At 42.9% G+C, this 20,670-nt stretch overlaps 1 protein-coding gene across 4 annotated transcripts in view; it reads left to right on the top strand.

The window, feature by feature from the left end:
- Window positions 1–20,462, top strand: part of Adgrf1 (adhesion G protein-coupled receptor F1) — a 41,666-nt gene extending 21,204 nt beyond the window's left edge. For 3 of the 4 annotated variants that reach the window (XM_005072299.4, XM_021228545.2, XM_013115010.3), the window contains 10 exons: window positions 449–549; window positions 2,082–2,140; window positions 5,908–6,059; window positions 8,394–8,557; window positions 10,159–10,347; window positions 11,449–12,822; window positions 14,957–14,998; window positions 16,282–16,341; window positions 18,325–18,391; window positions 20,377–20,462. In XM_005072299.4, the coding sequence (XP_005072356.1) occupies window positions 449–549; window positions 2,082–2,140; window positions 5,908–6,059; window positions 8,394–8,557; window positions 10,159–10,347; window positions 11,449–12,822; window positions 14,957–14,998; window positions 16,282–16,341; window positions 18,325–18,391; window positions 20,377–20,450 (2,282 nt within the window). In that variant the 3' untranslated portion in view covers window positions 20,451–20,462. Of the gene's footprint in view, window positions 1–448; window positions 550–2,081; window positions 2,141–5,907; window positions 6,060–8,393; window positions 8,558–10,158; window positions 10,348–11,448; window positions 12,823–14,956; window positions 14,999–16,281; window positions 16,342–18,179; window positions 18,300–18,324; window positions 18,392–20,376 lie in introns of those variants that run through there. The other variant, XM_021228546.2, reaches the window with a different exon arrangement.
- The last annotated feature ends 208 nt before the right edge of the window (window positions 20,463–20,670 follow it).

The raw sequence follows: 20,670 nt of genomic DNA, 5'->3' as shown, positions 1-20,670 counted from the left end.
CAGTGGTGCATGTCTGGATTTTCAAAACTGCAGTAGAGACTCCAGGATCCTCAGCCTCTCTGGCCAGCTGATTCACGAGCTCTGGGTTCAGTGAGAGACCCTGTCTCAAAAAAATAAGATAGAGAGTAATTGAGAAAGACAACAGTCATCTCCTCTACACACACACACACACACACACACACACACACACACACACGCATGCACGCACGCATACACACAGAAAGTTGAGTGACTCGTCTTGATCACTAGCATTTTCCCATGACTGTTAGAAACTAAACCACTGAGATTCTGGTTTTCTTTGTTTCCTTTATTATTTCAGATGAATGCATTTTATGAAAATAAATAGAGATAAGGGTTCTGAGTTGTACTTTTGTAATTTTATACTGCTGCTACAATCAAGATATTAATTTATTGTATCTAAAGACACTTGTTTCTTTATTTCTCATAGAGGTTTGGGGCACTTTTGAAATTAATGAAAAATTTACCAAAGACCTTTGGAATTCATCTTCTGCTGTATACTACTACTACACAACTGAAATTGAAAATCAAGTAAGCACTAATTATTACATAAGCATTTCCTTTCTAACCATAAGCTTTTCAATCCAGAACATGCATTTAATCCATATTTTATATGTGTGCATATTTGTAGATAGGGGTTACCCATGCGGGTACTGTGTGTACATGTGGGAGACAGAGAAAATACAGCCTCAAATGTGTTCTCTTCTCTTTTCTTTCTCCTCCTACCTTTTTATTCCCCTTTTAGAAAGGGATTTCTTTGACCTGGGGCTCACCAATTCAGCTGGGCTGCCTAGTAAGTCTGTGTGATTGGCTTGTCTCTGCCTCCTCAGTGCTGGAATGATAAGCATGTACTATCACATCTGGACTCTTTTTTTAATGTGGGTCCTGGGCCTCAAAATTCAGGTATTCATGCAAGACAAGTGCTTTACTGGCTGAACTATTACCCTAACCCCTTAATAACGTATTTTTAAAATGTGTGTGTGTGTGTGTGTGTGTGTGTGTAATGAGTGCACATACCTGCAGAATCCAGAAGAGGGCATCAGATTCCTGGAGTTAGACTTACGGGGGGATGTTGGGACCAGAGGATGTCAGGTTCTCTGCATACTCTTAACTAACTGCTGAGCCAACTCTTCAGCCCCTTAGTACGTATTTAGATACTTGTACTTGATGAGTACTTACAGGGCCACTGTTCGCTCTGCCCATAGCTGACATGCCCTGGACATTTTCCTGAGACTTTATCAGTTGACATGAGTTTGGTTTTTCTTACTGATTTGAATACTATACTAAGGATTCTTGACTATTTTATAGCTTTTAATTGCACACAATAAATTATTACAATCTAACCCAATTGTCAGCATTTTAATTTGTTCCACAAAAAGGCATCTCTCAGAAGCTGGAAGGAGTAACTGAACAAAAGTGGACTTTGTGACAAAATCACGTAAGAACTAGAGCAGTCAGTGATTGCTCCTGTCCAGGACCAGCACATAGATCTGGGTACATTTCTCATAATATTTACTACCCTTCGAATAAGGGGAATCCCTTATTCTATCACCAGCCATCTCTGTGTGCACGTGTGGAGGTCAGAGGTAGATGTCGATTGCCTTCTGGCTAAAGGTGTCTACACATTATCATTGTTATTATTTTGAGACAAGCTCCACTGGATTCACCAATTGGCTAGACTTGTTGACCAACCAGCTCCATGATCTGCTTGTCTCTACTTCCTAACACCAGGGTTGCAGATATATGTGGCTATCTACCGCACGCACATGAGTGTTGGATTCCAAACTCAGGTCCTCATGACTGCGGCAATCACTTTACAACAGAGTCACCTCACCAACCTCTGATTATTCACACATTCTTAGCATCCTCAAAAATAAATTGTGTGTTCTCAATTGCTATTTGAACTGTATCTGTTACTACATATAACTTCTTCCAATGGTCCCTTCTTCCTTTGCTCATCAGCTAATGGCTTACCCATTGTTTCCATCTGTATTTTGCTCCAATTTTATTCTTTTGATGTGGGAGGACAAAGACTAAAACATTGTCTTTTGTTTCTTTCCAAGCTTAAAGAAGCATACAGAGGAATCCATGGTTTTGAGTCAGTTCAGGTCATCCAGTTTCGGTAAGTCTCATCTGGCCTCAGAGGGCTGCTCTAGAATCCCGCACTGGTCCTGAGACTTCCCAGTGATATTCCTGCTGGTGTTGGCAGATTTGTAAAGTCAATGCTAGGGAGAGAGCTTAGTCAGCAAGTGTATACCTTGTAAGCCTGAAGTCTGAAATCTGACCCTGAACCCATAGTGATGCCTGATATAGTAGTGCACACATGTAATCCCAGTGCTGGGGATGCAGAGATGGGGATCCCTGGGATACACTGACCAGCTAGACTCAATTAATGAGATCCAGGCCAGTGAGAGATCCTGTCTCAAAAGAAGTAGATAGCATTCCTAATGACAATGTGAGGTTGTCCTCTGGTCCCTACATGCAAGTACACCCATGCTTATTCATGTGAGGACACATTTACATGCATGTGTAGAAGAACATGCACACGTTGAAAAAAAGAATTATAAGCATATGGGCATAAGATAGGAACTTGAGAGGAAGGGGAAATCATGGTGTACAGGTTCAGGAAGGATGAGGCATGGCATGAGGGACATGGGTGTAGAGAGATGAGCGTTTTCCTACCACAGATGACATGCTGTTGTATAATTTGGAGTCACAATGGAAACCTTGGATAAAATGTCTTTCCTGTGCAGGTATCAAGTATAGGCTGTGGTTCAAAGCGCAGAAGTTATTGTCTACAGCAAATAAAGAGATATTTAGTAAATTAGCCATTTGTTTATGATTCAGTTCTAAGTTATTTGGAGTTGGGCCTGTGCACATCGATTGCCAGCTACTTGTAGTCGCTTGCTGGAGGAAGTAGCTTAGAGGTCAAAGAACTTGACTCATTATTTTTTCCATGGTTAACTTCAAACTAGTCATGGGAAATTTTCAACAACACTTGTTATAAATATATTCTTATTCCATAAAGTCATTTAGAAAGTCCCACAGGAATAATTTTCTTTAAAATCCAACACAGAGAACACAACTTCCCTTGTCTTATATTGAATCTGTATAATGAACCTCCCTTCCTTCCTTCCTTTCTTTCTCTCTCTCTCTCTCTCTCTTTCTTTCTCTTTTGCCTTTGCTGTCAGTGAACTCCTAGATGAAACAGATTTAATTCCAACAATTTTACATTCAAATACTGAAAAAACCAGCCAGGCATGGAGGTACATGTTTGTATTCTAGTGCTTGTGAGGTGGAGGCAGGAAGATTGCCTTTATTTCATAACTGACCCAGAGTACAAAGTGAATCCACGGTTAGCCTGGCTTACACAGGGAGAGGCTGTTTCAAGATAAAACAAAACAAACAACAGGTAGGAAAACAGTTGCTAAGAGGTACAGAGTGGGCCGTATCAAGGCAAAACCATCAAGAGTTTGTACTTTGAGTCTTCAGAATTTCCTGTCAATTACCAATTTCCTAACCCAGCTTCTCTTTGTGTCTTCATTCCTTTGTCTTTAAAGTTTGAGTAGCTGGGGGTAGGTGAAGAGATGGCTCAGCAGTAAAGAAACATAGTGGTCTTCTTGAGGACTTGGGTTTGTTTCCCAGAGCCTACACCAGGTGGTACACAACCGCCTGGAACTCCACCTCCAGTGATATCTCGTATGCTCTTCTGGTTTCCCTGGCACCTGCATTCATGTGTACATATACCCCGCTCCTCCACAGACACATAATAAAAATAAATACCTATTTTTAAGTTTGCATTTTAAACTTAATTATAAAAGCATTTTGAAATAAAAATCTTCTTAAAGTCAGAAAATGTAATATAGAAACAGAGGTAACTGGGCATGATGGCTCACACCTGTAATCTCAGCACTTAGGAAAACTGCAGCAGGAGGATTGCTGTGAGTTCCAAGTCAGCCTGGGTTCCATAGTGAATTCCAGGCGAGCCTGGCCTATAGAGTGAGACCTCGTCTCAAAGCACTAAACAAAAGGATGAAGGTAACACAGTGTTGATCTCATGGACTAACCGTAGGCATCTTCATCCATGTGTGTGCTCTCGTACCTTTTGTAGCTTCAGACACCATCTATGCACCTGCAGTTTCCAGCTTTGTTACCTGTCTCTCCCCTGAACTCTGAATATCAGTCACCAACTTGACATTTCTGTTTCTTCTTCCAGTGGGCATGTCAAACATATGTCCACCCCTGCCCCCTCAGCCCACCCCTTCGCGTCCTTCTCCACCATCTTCTCATCTGTCCTTCCAGTCGCTGGACTCAAGCCCTGAGTCATACTCTGCTCTCGGCTCCTTTCTGAGGTGTAGTGAACACATCATGCTGTACAGAGATCATCACTACAGTTCACTGGGTCTCATCTACTGCACACAGCCTGTCCCACCCGGGCAGACCGTCTCCAGTTCCTCCAGTTCCTTCCTAGCCAATCCCCATGGCTACTGACTCTCTCCATCAAAAGCAGTCACTGGGTTTGGTTTCTACTTCCCTGGATTAGTTTAACTTGTTCTAGGATGTCATATAAATGGAAGGTGAGTTGCTTTTTGTTTTCTCTTTTAAACCTGGCTTCTACCATTCAGTATGAAGTCCTTGCCATTCAATCCTGTTTTACTCAGTAGCTGTGAGTCCCGCCTTCTTATTGCCCAGTAGTATTCCACTGTATAATTTTGTTCCCCTTCTGTGAAATTACTCTCCTTTTTGTCTTTATTTTTGTTTTAACATCCCAAGCACAATTTCCCCTCCTTCCTCTCTTCCCAGCCCCACACCTCCGGCTCCCCTTTTCCACATAAATGGCTATCCAACCAGTTTAAGCCAAACCACTGATTCCCTAGCTCTCCCCCTGCTTCCTTTATGGCCTTTCTTCAGCTGTTTCCTGTATTACTTCCTCCCTTCCTCCCTCACTTATTGGACTAGTCATTCTAGTCTTTAAGTTTATCAAACTCTGCCTGCCCCAGAACTTCTACAGATACTTGCATGGTATTCGGTATGATTCTCATCACTTGTCTTCTTCTTTCATCTATGCTGGATGGTTTCCTGCCAAATTGACACAAACTGGAGACAAATTTAGCAAGAGGGACTTCTAATTGAGAAAACGTCTCCATGCCATTTGCCTGTACACAGCCTATGGTGCGTTTTCTTAATTGATGATTGATGTAGAATCCAGCCCATTGTGGATGGTGCTACCCCTGGGCGGGGTGTCCTAGGTGTTATAAGGAAGGAGGCTGAGCAAGCCATGGGGAACAAGCCGGAAAGAGCCATTCTTCAATGGCTTCTGCTTCCGTTCCTGTCTCCAGATTCCTGCTCTGATTTCCCTCAGTGATGACGGTCACCTGGAAGAGTAAGCAAAAGAAACTCTCTCCTCCCCAAGTTGCTTTTGGTCATGGTGTTTCGTCATAGCAACAGTTACCCTAAGACTTCACCTTAAAGGCCTGTTTCAAAAGCCAGGGGTGTTTTCCACAGAGAAACCCTCTCCACCCAGCCTGTATATAGTGTGAACATTTACTTCCACCTCCTATGCTTGTCGCTGTCTACCTGTCTCTCATAACTTCTAACATTTCCAAGTGACTTTGGGCATGTGTGTGCAAGGATGCAGACGGGTATGCACATGCATGCAAATGAAAATGTACACATGCATGCATGGATAGAAATGTATGTGTGCATATATATTTGCATGCATACAAGTGTGTGCGTTGGGGGAAGCAGTTGCTTGTTTCTCAGCTCCACGAAGGCACATAGCAAATCTGCTTGCTTCATTCCTGTGGACTCCCATGCCATGCACTTACAGATTTAGATGCCGGATGCAGAAACACTGAATCTCTGCTCTTTTCCATCTCCTCACTGCAGAGAAGAAAGCATCATTGTTGGCTATGAGGTGATCGGCTCCAGTAACACAGCTCAGCTCCTGTCTGACATTGAACAGGTGACTGAAAAGGCACTGGTGGCTCTGAAAAGGCGGTTCTCAGTTGAAGAAGACTCTTTTCAAGTGTTTGGGAAAGGTAATGCTGGGCTTCCATCTTTGATTCAGTCTTCCATTAGTCATGCATGGTATCCTCAGATTGCAGATGCCTGTTTCCAAGAGGATTGTTCTAAAACCCACATTCAGCAGAAACTGGCAGCTTCGGCCACCCGCATACAACTTAACAGCAGCTGACTCTCTGATAGTTACTAATTGGATATCTGAGCATCTCAGATAAACATCCTGAGACACTGACCCCACTGCAAGTTGATGGACAAGACTCAGCAATGCTTTTCTGATACACAAATTGGAAAAACCTTGGAGTTGGGCATAGATTTAAATCATCATACAAAGACCCAAGAGGAAAATGCACACATCCATCTCTCTCTACTTATTAAAAGTACCATATTAGTTCATTTCCCCATTGGTGAGGTAAAATAACTTTATAAAAGCGACTTGAGGGAGACAGGGTTTATTTGTCCCATAATCCCAGGTTATAGTCCATCTTGGTGGGGAAGTTGAGGCAGCAAGACCTGAAACAGCTAGTCACAGTCAATCACATCAAAGTCCAAGATCCAGCCCATGAAATGGTGACTCTCACATTCAGAGTGGGTCCTCTTACCTCAGCTAACCAGTTAAGAAAATTCACCAAAGACTCACCCACACACCATCCCAATCTAGACAAGCTTGCATTGAGAGCCCTTCCCAGGTAATTCTACATTGTGTTAAATTGATGCTGGTGATTTAAACAAAGCATCACACATGTTTCTATTTTTCTTTCCTTTCTTCTTTCTTTTCTATTTCTTGAAAGAGAGTCTCCCTCTGTAGCCCAGACTGGCTTCTGATTCTCAAGTCCCCACGCCCAGCCTTCTGAGACTTGGGATTATGTGTGTGCACCAGTATGCCTAATATTTGAAAATTTTAATTAGACACATAATAATCATTGCCGTTTATGGGATGGTAATGTACTATTTTGAGAGCTGCTAACATTATGTAATGATGTTATTAGCACATCTGTCACCTCAAACATTTATGACATCCTTGCAATGGAAAAAGTTAACAAATGCTTTCCAGCTATTTTGACATTCTGTATTCATCAACCCTCAAAAAGGACAGCATGATGGGCGAGTCTAGAGGACATCATGTTCAAAGAAAAAAGCCTGACACAGAAGGATCAATCCTGTATGACCTCACTCATGTATGGAGTCCAAAGAATCTATTGATCTCACAGAAGCTGGGAAATGGCACGTGGTCCCCAGTGGTTGTAGAGAGTAGGCAGAGGGGGTGAGTAATGAAGGGGCAGGTCTACAAGAACATAAGATGCAGACCAGGAGGTCTGCAGTTAGCAAATAAATGCTGTGCATCATTTTACTTTTTAAATTGAGCCTTAGGCATCTCCAGTCACTTCTGTCATCGTCTGCCAAAAACAATCACTCGGCAAATACCTACTATCTGATATGTCCAGACACAGAACACAATGAGGAAGAAATCAAAATTCCAGGCCTTGAGGACCTGGCTTCCAACGATGCCATCTCCTAGTTCCAGTCAGGGAAGAGTGTATTATTAAGAGTCACTGGTGACAGCAGTAAAAGCAGCTTTGAAATAAGTACATGGCAGGAAGGATCACGTCCCAGTGACAATCACCCATCTTCCAGCAACATTATCGTTCTTTGTTCTATAGCATCTTCGAGATTATCAAGTATTTTCTCCCTCCCATGCATGTGTTTGTATGAATGGCATGTCTATGTATATTTGCATGTTCACATGTGTATGGACATAGGAATGCATGGGTACATTTGTATGCATGTGGAGTCCCAAGATTGATGTTGGGTGTCTTCCTCAGTGGGTTTTCACCTTATATATCCTCTCATTGAATGTGGAGCTCATGGTTTCCTGATAGTTTGGCTAGTAAGACTATCTGGGAATTCCCTGCTAGTGTCTCTTGAATGCTGGTAGGATGATCACAGGTGTGCTGCCCTGACTTTCATGGGAGCTCTGAGGCGCTGAACTCTGACACATGCTTGCAGGGCGGGTACTCAACCCACTGAGCCATTTCCCCTGCCTTCTAGGATTTTCTTAAGTGATTTCATTGTTTTCACTTAATACTAGCCAGTTGATAGCCCATTAAGGACAATGTTTCTGACATTGCTCAGATATCTGGAAGGAGGGACCATCCTTGAGCAAGAGGCATGAGGAAGATAAAAGGGGAATGGGGATGGACATCAACAATGCACCTGTACTTCCAAATTTTGCCTGGCTTTTAAATCTGCAAATATGAGTCCCAAATCACTTAAGCACTGCAATTTTGTTGTTGTTGATGTAGAGTGCTAGACTGTTCTGAAGTGATTTCTTTCCTCTATCTGTTATTTTCCAGTCCAGTGCAACAGCATCTCCTTTGGATTCGGGTTTGAGAATGATGAATATACACTACCCTGTAGCAGTGGCTTTACTGGAAGCATCACCGTCAGGTGCCAGCACTCTGGGTGGCAGATCACCAAAGAGTCCTGTGTGCTCTCTCAGCTGGCAGAGCTGAATAAGGTGACACATTTTTAGGAACCTGGTGGTTTGAATTTCACAGTGGGCATCACCCAGAGGGTGTGGCTTGGTAGAAGGTCAACTGTGACTGTTTATATCTTTAGACAGTGCAAAAATATGAGAGTTCTTTTGTTCCTCGGTTAACCAGGGATTGCGAGCTTGCCAGACAGAATCAGAAAACGCCTGAGTTGATGGTTTTGTCTTAGTAGGATGAAGTTGCCCAGTGCTTACAGATGCGATAGATGCTGAAACAGAAACTAAGCTAGACTTGGAAATTCAAGAGGCCTTGGAATTGAAGATTAAGGGGAAGTATGGGTCAGGGCAATATACTTAATATAAGTGAGAATGTACAGAGATCTTTTATTGGAATAGTGAGTAGGCTAGATGGGGGAATGACCCATGCAATAGACCTTGTATAGAAATAAATATAAATGTATAAACATAAATGTTCAGGAAACAAAAGATCAAGAAGCCAGTGGTCCATCTGGTGACAACACTAGTGATCTGGAAAAAGTGTCACACAGTTCCTATTCCAGTGCTTCCAGTCTAGCTTTATATTTAAAAAAAGGAGAAAAATAAAAGAAGACGTAAATGCCCAGGAACAGGAAAATTGAAATCACAGGGGAAAAGTCTTCCAGACTGGCTCAGACATTGTTCTTCTAGTAGACCTCCATATTGAGTAGAGCTTCCATCCCAACCAGAGGCCTTTCTTTTACGATAGAGAATACCAGAATGCTACCTGCCAAAGCATCATGGGACAGCTACCAGGCCCTTTCTGCCCTCTGTGTCCTCATTTATAAACTAGGAGCAGGTGGCCACTGGACTCTAGTCTTTCTCTCTCCTTCCTTGCCCCAGTTCTGAATGGCAATAGTTGGAACTTGTTGATCCTGGATGTAGGTGCCGGCAGAGAGCAGTACAGGCAGCTGAGAGAGAGAGGAGGTTGGGAGGAATCTGGGTCAACTTGTGTTGATGGAATAAACTCCTCCCACTCTCTGATGGGAGCCAATGCTCCCCCCTGCTAGCTACTCTCTCAGTTATCCTAGCATATCAGAATTTGATGGGGCCTGAAAGGAAGAAGTGGGACTCTAATCCCAGCAATGCAGTGGGGACTGACCCAAGCCCAGTAGTCATACAGACACATGTGCCCATCTACCTTCTCACTCTGTACAGGAAGTGCAGGATTAGCACTAGCAGAGCTCGGTACTGACAGTACCATTTTTAGCTGAGTACTTCTTGCAAAGTCACCAAATCTCAGGCATTCTCCATTTTCCTATACAGGAGACTCGGATGTATTTGAAAATGACTTTCAGAGAATCTTTTCGTGAGCCAGTTCCCTTAGCACTAAAATGTCAATCATAGAGCACTGCTTACTTCAAAGAGGATTTAAGATGCCCAATGAGCAAATTCCTAGTAAGCGTTAGTAAGCATTTAGCACGGGCTCTAGAATTCAAGAATCACTGAACCACAGCCATTGTCGTTGCCACTACTGTATAGTTACCTGCACTGTTTGCTTTGTAGCCAAGACATCTGATTTAAGTCTATGATGGGCAAGCATTTCTAGATTTGCCCCCTAGAACTTAATCTTGTTTTTTTCTTTTTTTAAGAATCTCAATATGATTGCAGGCAACATCACGGAGGCAGATGTGTCATCCTTGGTCCACAGTCTTTCGACCATCGTTCAGCAAAGCTCGTCCACCACGGTTGGGACACTGGCTTCAGTGGTGTCACTTCTGAGCGACGTTGCATCCCTGTCACTGGCAAACGCTTTGACAGTGTCTAATTTGACACTGGAGGTATGGCTTTCTATGCTTGAAGGGATCGCTTGATTTATGTACAGTTTTAAAAAATTGATTTTCAATAAAAAGAAAAAATAAAACAGAATGGCAGTGCAAGGCCTTGTGGCCCAGGCTGGTAATTCTAGCCCTTGAGAGGCTGAAGTAGGAAGATTGTAGATTTGAGGCCAAACACAGTCCTCAGAAAGAGCAGTAAGTGCTCTTGGAGTCTGAGTGTCTCCCCAGCCAACAATCCAATACTACACTGTTTTTAAGAATCGCTGATGTATATGTGGTAAACAACAACAAAAACCTAGAAATTAAAATTTGAGCATCCATGATATGAATTTACAAGCCTCCCCCATTTTTAATGGATGTTTTTCGTACACTGTATCTTAGTCACAGTCCCCCTGAGTACCTCATCTTCTCTCACGAGTTCTTCCCCACCTCTCCTCCCATTCAGATCCATCCTGGTTTGGTCTCTCATCAGAAAAGAACAGGCTCCTAAGAGGCAATAGTAAAATGAAACGCAATGCGATAAAAACAAATTCTAATGTTAGCTAAAGAAACGGAATGGGGAAGCTGTGGAAAGTCATGCTCTGCCTTTGTGCCACAGCATGTTGGCTAGTATAGTCATCCCTCTCCATCCCAGGGATACAGGAACGCACATCCATGTGCTGTAGGATGCTTATTCCTCCATGCCGAAGACATGCTCTACTCTGATGGCAGATTACTTGGGGTGACCATTCTGGACCCAACTTTAAAAAAATATTGTGTGTGTGTGGGGTGTACATACACCGTAGTATGTGTATGGAGACCAGAGGACAACCTGTGGGAGTTGGTTCTCTCCTTCAGTCATGTGGGTTCTAGGAATTGAACTCAGGCCACCAGGATTGGCAGCAGGCACCTTACTCACTGAGGCATCTCGCTATCTTGACCCAAGTTTCTTTATGTAAAACTTCTTTCTACTTCATTAAGTGATGGAACTGATGTAATTCCTGAGTTTCACTGAGATCCTCAGCTCACCAATTCTGTGGCCGTTTTCCCTTAATAAGAGCAACCTTCCACCGCCAGCTCTCCGGTCTCAGAAGACCTAAACTGACTCTGATTCTTGTGTTTCAGAATGTCATCAACATAGCTGATCATATTCTCAACTCATCCTCCATAACTAATTGGACAATTTTATTACAAGAAGAAAATAATACCAGCTCCCAGCTACTAGGGACTTTGGAAACCATCAGCACTCTAATACCTTCCACCGCTCTGCCTCTGAATTTTTCTCGAAAATTCATTGACTGGAGAGGGATTCCAGTGACTCAAATCCAAAGCACACAGGGTTACAACTATCAGATTGAAATGATACAGCAAAATGCCTCTCAGCCCATCCGAGGCCATGTGCTTATTGAACCAGATCAACTCCGGAAATCCCATCCAAAGACTATTATCAGCATGGCCTCACTGACCTTTGGGAACATTCTACCCATCACCCACAGAGGAAATGCATGCATCAATGGGCCTGTGATATCCACACTTATCCAAAATCATTCCATCAATGAGATTTTCCTGAACTTTTCCAAGATACAGAGAAACTTGAGCCAGCCTCATTGTGTGTTTTGGGATTTCAGTCACTTGCAATGGAGCAATGCAGGCTGCCAACTAGTTAACGAAACTGCAGACACAGTACTGTGCCGATGTACTCACCTGACCTCCTTCTCCGTGCTCATGTCCCCCTTTGTTCCCTCTTCAGTTGTCCCTGTGGTGAAGTGGATTACGTACATAGGACTGGGCATCTCCATTGCAAGTCTAATCTTATACCTGATCATTGAGTCTCTGCTTTGGAAGCAAACCAAGAAAAGTCAAACCTCGTATACACGCCACATTTGCCTGGTGAACATTGCCCTGTCACTCTTAATTGCTGATGTTTGGTTTATCATCGCTGCCAATGTGGATACCACTGTCAGCCCTTCTGGAGTCTGCGCAGCTGCGGTGTTCTTTAGCCACTTTTTCTACCTTGCTTTGTTCTTCTGGATGCTTGTGCTTGGCATCCTTCTGGCTTATAGAATCATCCTCGTGTTCCATCACATGGCTGTACCTACCATGATGGCGACTGGGTTCTGCCTGGGCTATGGGTGCCCTCTCCTTATATCCATCGTCACCATTGCAGTCACCCAACCTAACAACAGCTACAAAAGGAACAATGTGTGTTGGCTTAACTGGTCTGATGAGAGCAAACCTCTCCTGGCATTTGTTGTTCCTGCATTGACCATTGTGGCTGTGAACTTGGCTGTGGTGCTGCTGGTCCTTAGGAAGCTCTGGAGGCCAGCAGTTGGAGACAGACTGAGTCGGGATGACAAGGCCACTGCCATGCGCATGGGAAAGAGCCTCCTCATTCTGACCCCACTGCTAGGACTCACCTGGGGCTTTGGCATAGGAACAATGATGGACAGCCAGAATCTGGCTTGGCACATTCTTTTTGCTTTACTCAATGCTTTCCAGGTAAGGACAATAAGAATGATGCAGCATGTACTCCTGTCTAATAGCTTTTATGTAGCCAGACAATAGGTTTCTCTGCTGATGCAGTAAGCCAGATGAAGCTGATTTGAAAAAGCAAAAGAACAGGTTTATTTGAGCAAAGTGACTCCCAGGTGAGTTCTCCAGTTCTGGAGGATGAAGCCAGAGAAGTCACACTCCTGAACTAAAGCAGGGAGGTAAAAATCTTATAGGCGAGGGGTGATGATGATGTGTTTACAACAAGATGGGTTTGTGCCTAATGGTCAGAAACTGAACACTTTAGGTAGGGACTTGGGCAGCTGGCAACTTCAGGAGAAGAGGCACCACAGCCACCAAGAATGGGGAACTGGGATTTTTGGCACCTTTTTACTTCTGGAGATTCTCTGAGAGGGCAGAGTTTGGGGGGAGCTTCTCAGACAGTACAGGAGTTGGAGGTTGTAACCCAACACTGTCACTGGAATATGTACAGAGAACTGGGGTTGGTGGATGAAGATGATCTCATCACTTTGCCTCCAACACATCTATAATACAAAGTGCATGGAAATAGCAAGAAGACAAACCCATCCATTTCCCCAGCAGTTCATGACATACCAAAGCGGAATTCTGGACTTTTCCAGTAAGCTACCACAGAGCTTAAATCTATTAGAGTTCACATAACTAACATTTATCTCTTTTGTGGTTGAGTCAGCCCTCACTCTCTCATATCAATAAATCTCTGACAAAGCATAGAAATAACTCAAAAGCACTTGTTGACCCTGACTGATGCAAAACAAGCCCCTGGAATTTAATAAACAGAGGCCAGCAACCCGACAGCCAGACTTTGTAAATAACATTTTCTTGGAACACAACCATGTCCGTTAGTGTACATATGGCCTATAGCCCTTTTCTCACCAACAGCAGCAGAACTGAAGCAGATGTTATGTATCGTTCAAAGCTCCACAGATTTACAATATAGCCTTTACACCAAAGGCTTCCTGATTCTTCCATATTTCATAGTCAGGGAGTGTTCAGAATAAATGGAAAAAAAATTCCCAGGTTTTGATGTATCCGGGAGGAAGTCTTCAAACATGGTTTATTGCAACTAAGGCCAGACCGCCTGGGGCAATGATTCAGGACATGGAAGAAACCTTTGGGTTCTGTAGTCAAGTGTGTTTTCTCTCAAATGCCAACGGTATAATTAATCTCTCCATCCCTTAGTTCTCTGAGCTGAGGAGCAGGGACCACAGTAACACTTACAGAACAATTTGGAGGATTAGGAGTGAGAATTCAGTGCCTGGCACAGTGCCCATGTTCAGTAAATGTTTAGAGAGCACCCTAGAGGTGGTGCACCAGTCAACACAGCTGTTAACACACAGGCAGTAACATAGATCTAGACACAGAGACCATGCACACAACAGAGACAAGTCTTGAGAGCTCTAGGATGGGCAGGCTTGTGAGCAGTGTGCTATTTGATAAGCACAAAGGAGGAAGAAAGCCTTTGCCAAGATTTTCTAAGAGCCATACTTGAAGAGGTTAGTCACAGAGACCACCTTCCCCCTCCCGGCCATAGGGATGGTGAAGCTCACCTGCTGCCATCACATGTACATGAGACATGCTTACTAAATGCTTGGTCTAAAGAAAGACTAAGATCTGGCGGTTATTGGGAGCTAGCTTTGAATAACACCAAGGATAAAGTTCCACGTGAATTCACAACTTCTTGAATTCAGTCATTCACTCATTAACACATTCATGAAAAACCATCCGTGAGCACTTTGTGGTATGCCCAGGCTGTAGAGCTCATACCATTCTTGCTTTCTAGAAGCTCATAGTCCAGCAGGGGGGCAGACAAGAAAACAAGTTCAAGTCAAGCATATACTACATGGCTGTCATCCCAGCACTCTAGGGGTAGAGGCAGAAGCAACACAACTTTGACGCCAGCCTGGCCTAAATAGTGAGTAGGAAGCTAGCCTGGGTTATAAAATGTGGTCTCGCCTCCACAAGGAGGAAAAAATTCAACTTTAGAATATAAGGTGTCATTGCAGGATGATAGAGTTGTGTTATATAATATATAGATTATTTCTTGTCTGGAAAAGAAAACATAATCATATTACATATGATTTACTGTTTTTGGTTGTTAAAGGGATTTTTCATCTTCTGTTTTGGAATTCTCTTGGATAACAAGGTATGTGTGTATTAATTTCTCCCTTCATTCCCTAATGCAGGCCTATTTAAAAACTTCCCCCTCAGTTCCAAGGCCTTTAATGGGTATGAGGATAACAAAGTTCTATAATTTTACAAAAGGCAGATGCATCCAGGAGACAAAGGACCTAAGCCAAGTAAAGTGAACATCGCAGCAGAGAGAGAGAGAGAGAGAGAGAGAGAGAGAGAGAGAGAGAGAGAGGGCCTTTTACATTTAATATTTCTAAGCTTTGTGTGGTGCTACATATCTAAAATCCCAGGACTCAGAAAGCTGAGGCAGAAGGATTACAAGTTTCAGGCCAGCTTGTGGTACCCAGAGGGTCCCAGACCACCTAGAGCAATGAGATTCTGCCTCAAAAGCAAGCAGGAAAATCTCTTTCTGACTTAAATTATGCTCTGGCAATGACTCCAGGATCAAATTGCTTTCTAGGAGGATTAACTCTATTTTGTGCCTTGAATTCCTTTGCCCATTTATTTGAAATATGCAGAAAGGATACAACTTCCACATTTCCAGGCTATCAAATGCTTATAGTAAACAAAATTCCCTCAAAGAACTATTAGTTTTAGTAAGAGATAAATAGAAAAAATGTAAAGAACCATGTCTCTTCATTTTTCCTCCCAAGCAGCAAGCAATTATGTTGAGAGGCAAAAGCAGTAACTGATATTTTAGTAAGAGGACAAGAATATTTTTTTTATTGGGGCTGGAGTTGTTCTTGCAGCGACCCAGGTTTGGTGCCCAATACTCACATGATGACTCACAACTGCCCGTGACCCCCATTCCGGGAAAATGGATACCTCTCCTGGCCTCCACAGGCACTAGACACACACATGCTGTATAGACATACATGCAGGCAAAAATACTCATACACATCAACAAATAAATAATACTAACAATAGAAAGGATTTTACTGTAAACTCATTTACCATATATTACCACCCATTTACAGACAGGCAGTTTTCTAACAATTGCTACATTCCTACCAGACACATGGTTAGGACACCCTTTCCAGATAAACTTCGCCCCAGCAATTACTGTCAGATGCTAATGCCCTACTACATTAGACATTGTTGTTCCATGTTCGATTCTAGTTTGCTTCTAGGACGTGAGGTTGTGAGAGCCGTCTACTCTATATTTGTGCTAATGGTCCAGAAGTGTTGCTTAGAAGTGATGCTGCTAATTAGCAGTTTCAAAGGCTGCTTTTTTTTTCTTTGCCTGTTGAGACCTGATCATTTTCCACCATTTTTCTCTTCATGATGTCCTGACAGCTGCGGCAACTTCTGTACAACAAGTTGACTCCCTTAAGCTCCCGGAAGCAAACATCAAAGGTAAGGATCTTCAACTCCATGGCATGAAGTAACAGCTTTGTGATTTTTCTCTCTGTGTCATCTGTGGCTAGTCCTTGTTTTTCCTGCATCATTACTTGGCGTGGTGCCCGGCCAGGGCTGATGGATAGATAGAGAGCTACAGAGTAAGGAGGGCCTGGGCAAATGCATAGGAAGGATTGAGACCTACAAAACCCATGGTGCTGGGGCGAGGCTGCTGGAGATGTAGGTCTGTGCTGCCACTGGAGGCACTAGAGGCAGCCAGAGTGTTCAGAGACTGTGTCAGTCCCACATTAGTGTGGTAGTCTTGACAGAGAGTACAGAAAAGACTCTCAAGGTGGGTCAGTGTGTAGCACAGTTAGGGGTTTTTAAGAATACATGTTAATGAAGATTTAAGCATGGGAGAGCTAGAAGAGGAGAGTGACACTCGGTGCAGCAGCTCCTCAACACAGTCACATTGTAGTGTCTTAGCAACAGCTATCTATACAGTTTTGGTGACTTTTGAGTTGTTGTTCAAAACGTTTTAAACATTAGGTAAAAATAATGGTCTGGTATACTTATTTTTAGCTAAGCAAATAACACACAGGACACTATATTAATTATGAAGCTGTTGGCCATTTGCTTGTTTCTTACTGGCTAGCTCTGACTTAGGGATTTAACCCATAATTTTAATCTAAGTATTTCTCTTACCAGAGAAAAAGGTCCGGTCCTCTTACTCCTCTGGTGGCCTAAATTGTGTCTGACTCTGTCTCTCTTTCCCAGAATCCTCCTTGACTCCTAGTCCTGCCTATCTTGCTTCCCTATTAGCCAACAGTGCTTTATTCAACAACGAATAAGAGAGACAGATTTACAGAGTGACGTCTCCCATCACTTGCTCTTTGTTTGAAACATTATATTTCAGCCTAATGGCTCAGTTTTAAATTTAGAAAATATTTATTTTATTGTATGCATATGACTGGTTTGTCTGTATATATGTAAGAACATATACTGTGTGCATGTTTGGTACTCTCAAAGGTCAAGCATCCCCTGGAACTAACAGATCCTTGGAAGTCACCTTGTGGGTACTGGCAACTGAATGCAGTTCTCTGGGGAGCAGCAAGTATTCTCAACTGCTGCACCATCTCTCCATCCCCATGATTCAGTTTCTAAATTACTGTAGTCTCCATAGTCTTTCTACAAACATGCAATGCCTTACTTACAGAACCGAATGCTAAGTTATACAAGAGTAAGGCAAAGCTGTACCAGGGACTATGTTTACAATGAGCACCAGTTGGTTCTTCTAGTGGCAATACATGTACAAATCAATGAAACCTAAGCATGGATATGAAAAGGGGTAATGTCTCCTTCAAAGCCACTATCTGCTTGGTTCCTGGAGTTGTAAAGATGCTAATGTTACACAGAGAAACCCTGTCCCCCCAAACCAAAACCAACCAACCAACCAACCAACCAATAAACAATCAACCAAACAAAAAACAACTCAAAAGCAAAACCAAGAGGAGTTAAGTTAAAGTTGAGATAAGTCTATAAAAACTTGTGTTTTCCCAAGGAGAAATATCGTCTCTTGCTGAGCCATAATAAAGCCACCTCCACCTTTTCCTTGGTTTAGTCTGTAGTGATCTTCAAAAGACATTTTTCTGATATAAGGTTTCTCTGTGTAACAATCTCTGACTGTTCTGGAATTTACTCTGTACACCAGGCTGATCTCGAACTCACAGAGATCCACCTGCCTCTGCCTCTCGAGTGCTAGGATTAAAGGTGTGTGTCACCATACCTGGTTATATTTAAAATTGTAATGCTACCTTTCTTCTTAAATGTGATCCCTGAAATTACTGTGTTAACAGGAACATAGGACATGGGTCCCCAAACTGTGTTATAAAGGATTACAATTATACAGGACTATACAGGAAGAACCAAATCTCAATGGCCTTCAAGTCTGCTGATTTCCAACTAGCTACCTGACGTAAATTTTGTTGTTCTTTTATGCAGCAAAACTCATCAGATATAGTTACCAAGCCTAAAGGCTTAAAGCCTTCCAACATACTACAGCACAAAGGTGAGTTACAATACAGTTTGAGAATGTAAAAGGTAGGAAGACAGGTTATGACTATGAAGAGAATCTGATAATAACTATCCAAAGATGGTAGTATCAGATGGCCATGCATCTGGGTTTCTCCAGGTTGTGCTCAGGGATGATAAAGCAATACCGGGGATTTGTATTCATAGGCATGTACACACACACACACACACACACACACACACCTTCAGCATTGGTCACCAACACCCTAGGGTTGAGCAGTATGTTTAGACCAGGCCCAGCTAACTCCTTACTGGAGAGTCATCCCTCTTACGCCAGTCACTGAGCAGAGGACATGGGATGATGGGCTCATGTTCAGGGATGGACACCTATTATTTTCTAAACTGATCTGGGGGAGGGAGGCATGCTACCTCATGAGGCTGAGAAAGAGTTATTCCTGCCTGAATTCATACACTGATGACTTCTGGAAATTGAAGTGTTGCAGAGTCACAGTACTGTTGGAGAAGGGCAGAACATGGAGGAAGTAGTAGAAGAGACATTGTGTTTCAAGTTAAGGTGCAGCCACACTTAAAAGCTTCAGTCCCATTCTACATCGAGTTATGACAACATCATTAATTAAATACATTTTAGATCCCCACCAACACTATTTAAATTCTACCTGTGGAGTGCTTAGTTCTAATCGGGACATCTGTATTATACCTTCTCTAAAAGCTCAGGGATCTTCATGGGAGTGGGAAGAGAAAGATTGTAAGAATCAGATACAGTGGGTATCTATCCCAGTCAGTATTTGCTGGGAATAGTGGGGTCATTGCACATATAAATTCATAGTGGCTGTGACTGCATACACAAGACATGCACAAAATCAATACATCCAAATGTTCAGCGTGGCTGGAGAAAGGGCTTATGGGAAACCCTAGCAGAAGAGTCAGTTTTTCCTAAAGGTGTGGACCTTAAAAGGCTGCCTCTATTAGTTACTTTTCTATTTCTGTGACAAAATATCTATCGTGACCAAGGAAAATTAAAGAAGAAAGGGTTTATTTAGGCATATGGGCCTGGAGGGTTAGAGTCCATGATGGTAGAGAGGAGACAACAGATGGCAGGAACTGGATGCTAAAAGCAGAAGCTGAGGGCTCACGCCTTGAACCACAACCAGGAAGCAGAGAGTGAACTACAAATACTACGAATCTTTAAATTCTCAAATCGCACCTCCAGTGACACACTTCCTCCAATAAGGTCACACCTCCTTATCCTTGCCAAACAGTTCCACCAGCTGGGAGCCGAGTGCTCAAATGCCAGCGCCGATGGGGGACGGTTTCATTCAAATCACCAACCACCATGTCCAGTAGATGGTCCTACACCCCTGCACACACAAAAAGTGCCTAATGAGTTCAGTAGATTTTAAAATAGAGCACCTGAAATTGGTGGGGGAAATTAGAAGACAGGGGATGAATTGAAGTTTAGGAATAGGGAGGATTTGCTCACAATATGTTATTTGCAGGAAAGAATATCTCAAAACAGTAAAATGGTTTTTAAAAAAGAAAAAGAAAACCCTTAAGTTTGAGATACAGTTCAAGTGTTGGAAAAAGTGCCTACCCCAGCGCTTGCTTCCTGTTTTCACTGCCTTTAGACAGACAGAGTGCTTTGAACTCTCCCTTTCCAGACATTTGTTCCTCACCAGGCAGGAGAAAAGACAGACAATGTCCAGGGCTCTTCCTGCAAACTGTGCATTGAGTTGAAGTTTACATTATCTCAATTCAAGCAGTAACTGAAAAACATAGTATTTTTCATGTGTGGTGGAAGAAAGCTGACAAACACAAGTTTCTGTGGTGACAGGGAGGGGCTGTCCCTCTCAACCAATGGAGCATGTCCTGCATTTTTCCTTAGCTCCATCCTAGAATTAGCCCCAGTTTTAAGACAGTAGTCCACAGGCTTATTGTCATTTTGTTTTATACTGAATCAAGAATGGCAGTAGTGACTTACCTCATCTTCTTTTCCCTGTTCAGGCATGTATGCACTCTCTCATACTGGAGATTCATCCAATGAGATCACATTAACCCAGTTTTTATCAATGGAATAAAGCCATGAGTCAGAACCAAGGACACGTTTTCTTTGAGCAACATGTCCTCGAAGCCATGTGGCAGAGAAGACATGCAGAGCATCAGATGAGACTTTGTGACTTAGGAGTCTGAGGATAAAACTGGTCACTGTGAGGCTGGAATGGCTCAGTGGCTAAGAGTCCTTGTTGCTCTTGCAGAGGACCTGGGCTCAGCTCCAGCACCCTCCTCCCCAAATCTTGG

This window comes from Mesocricetus auratus, unplaced genomic scaffold (assembly GCF_017639785.1).
Source record: "Mesocricetus auratus isolate SY011 unplaced genomic scaffold, BCM_Maur_2.0 Super-Scaffold_100021, whole genome shotgun sequence".
Lineage (NCBI taxonomy): Eukaryota > Metazoa > Chordata > Mammalia > Rodentia > Cricetidae > Mesocricetus > Mesocricetus auratus.
This window is presented reverse-complemented; position numbering and strand designations above follow the sequence as displayed.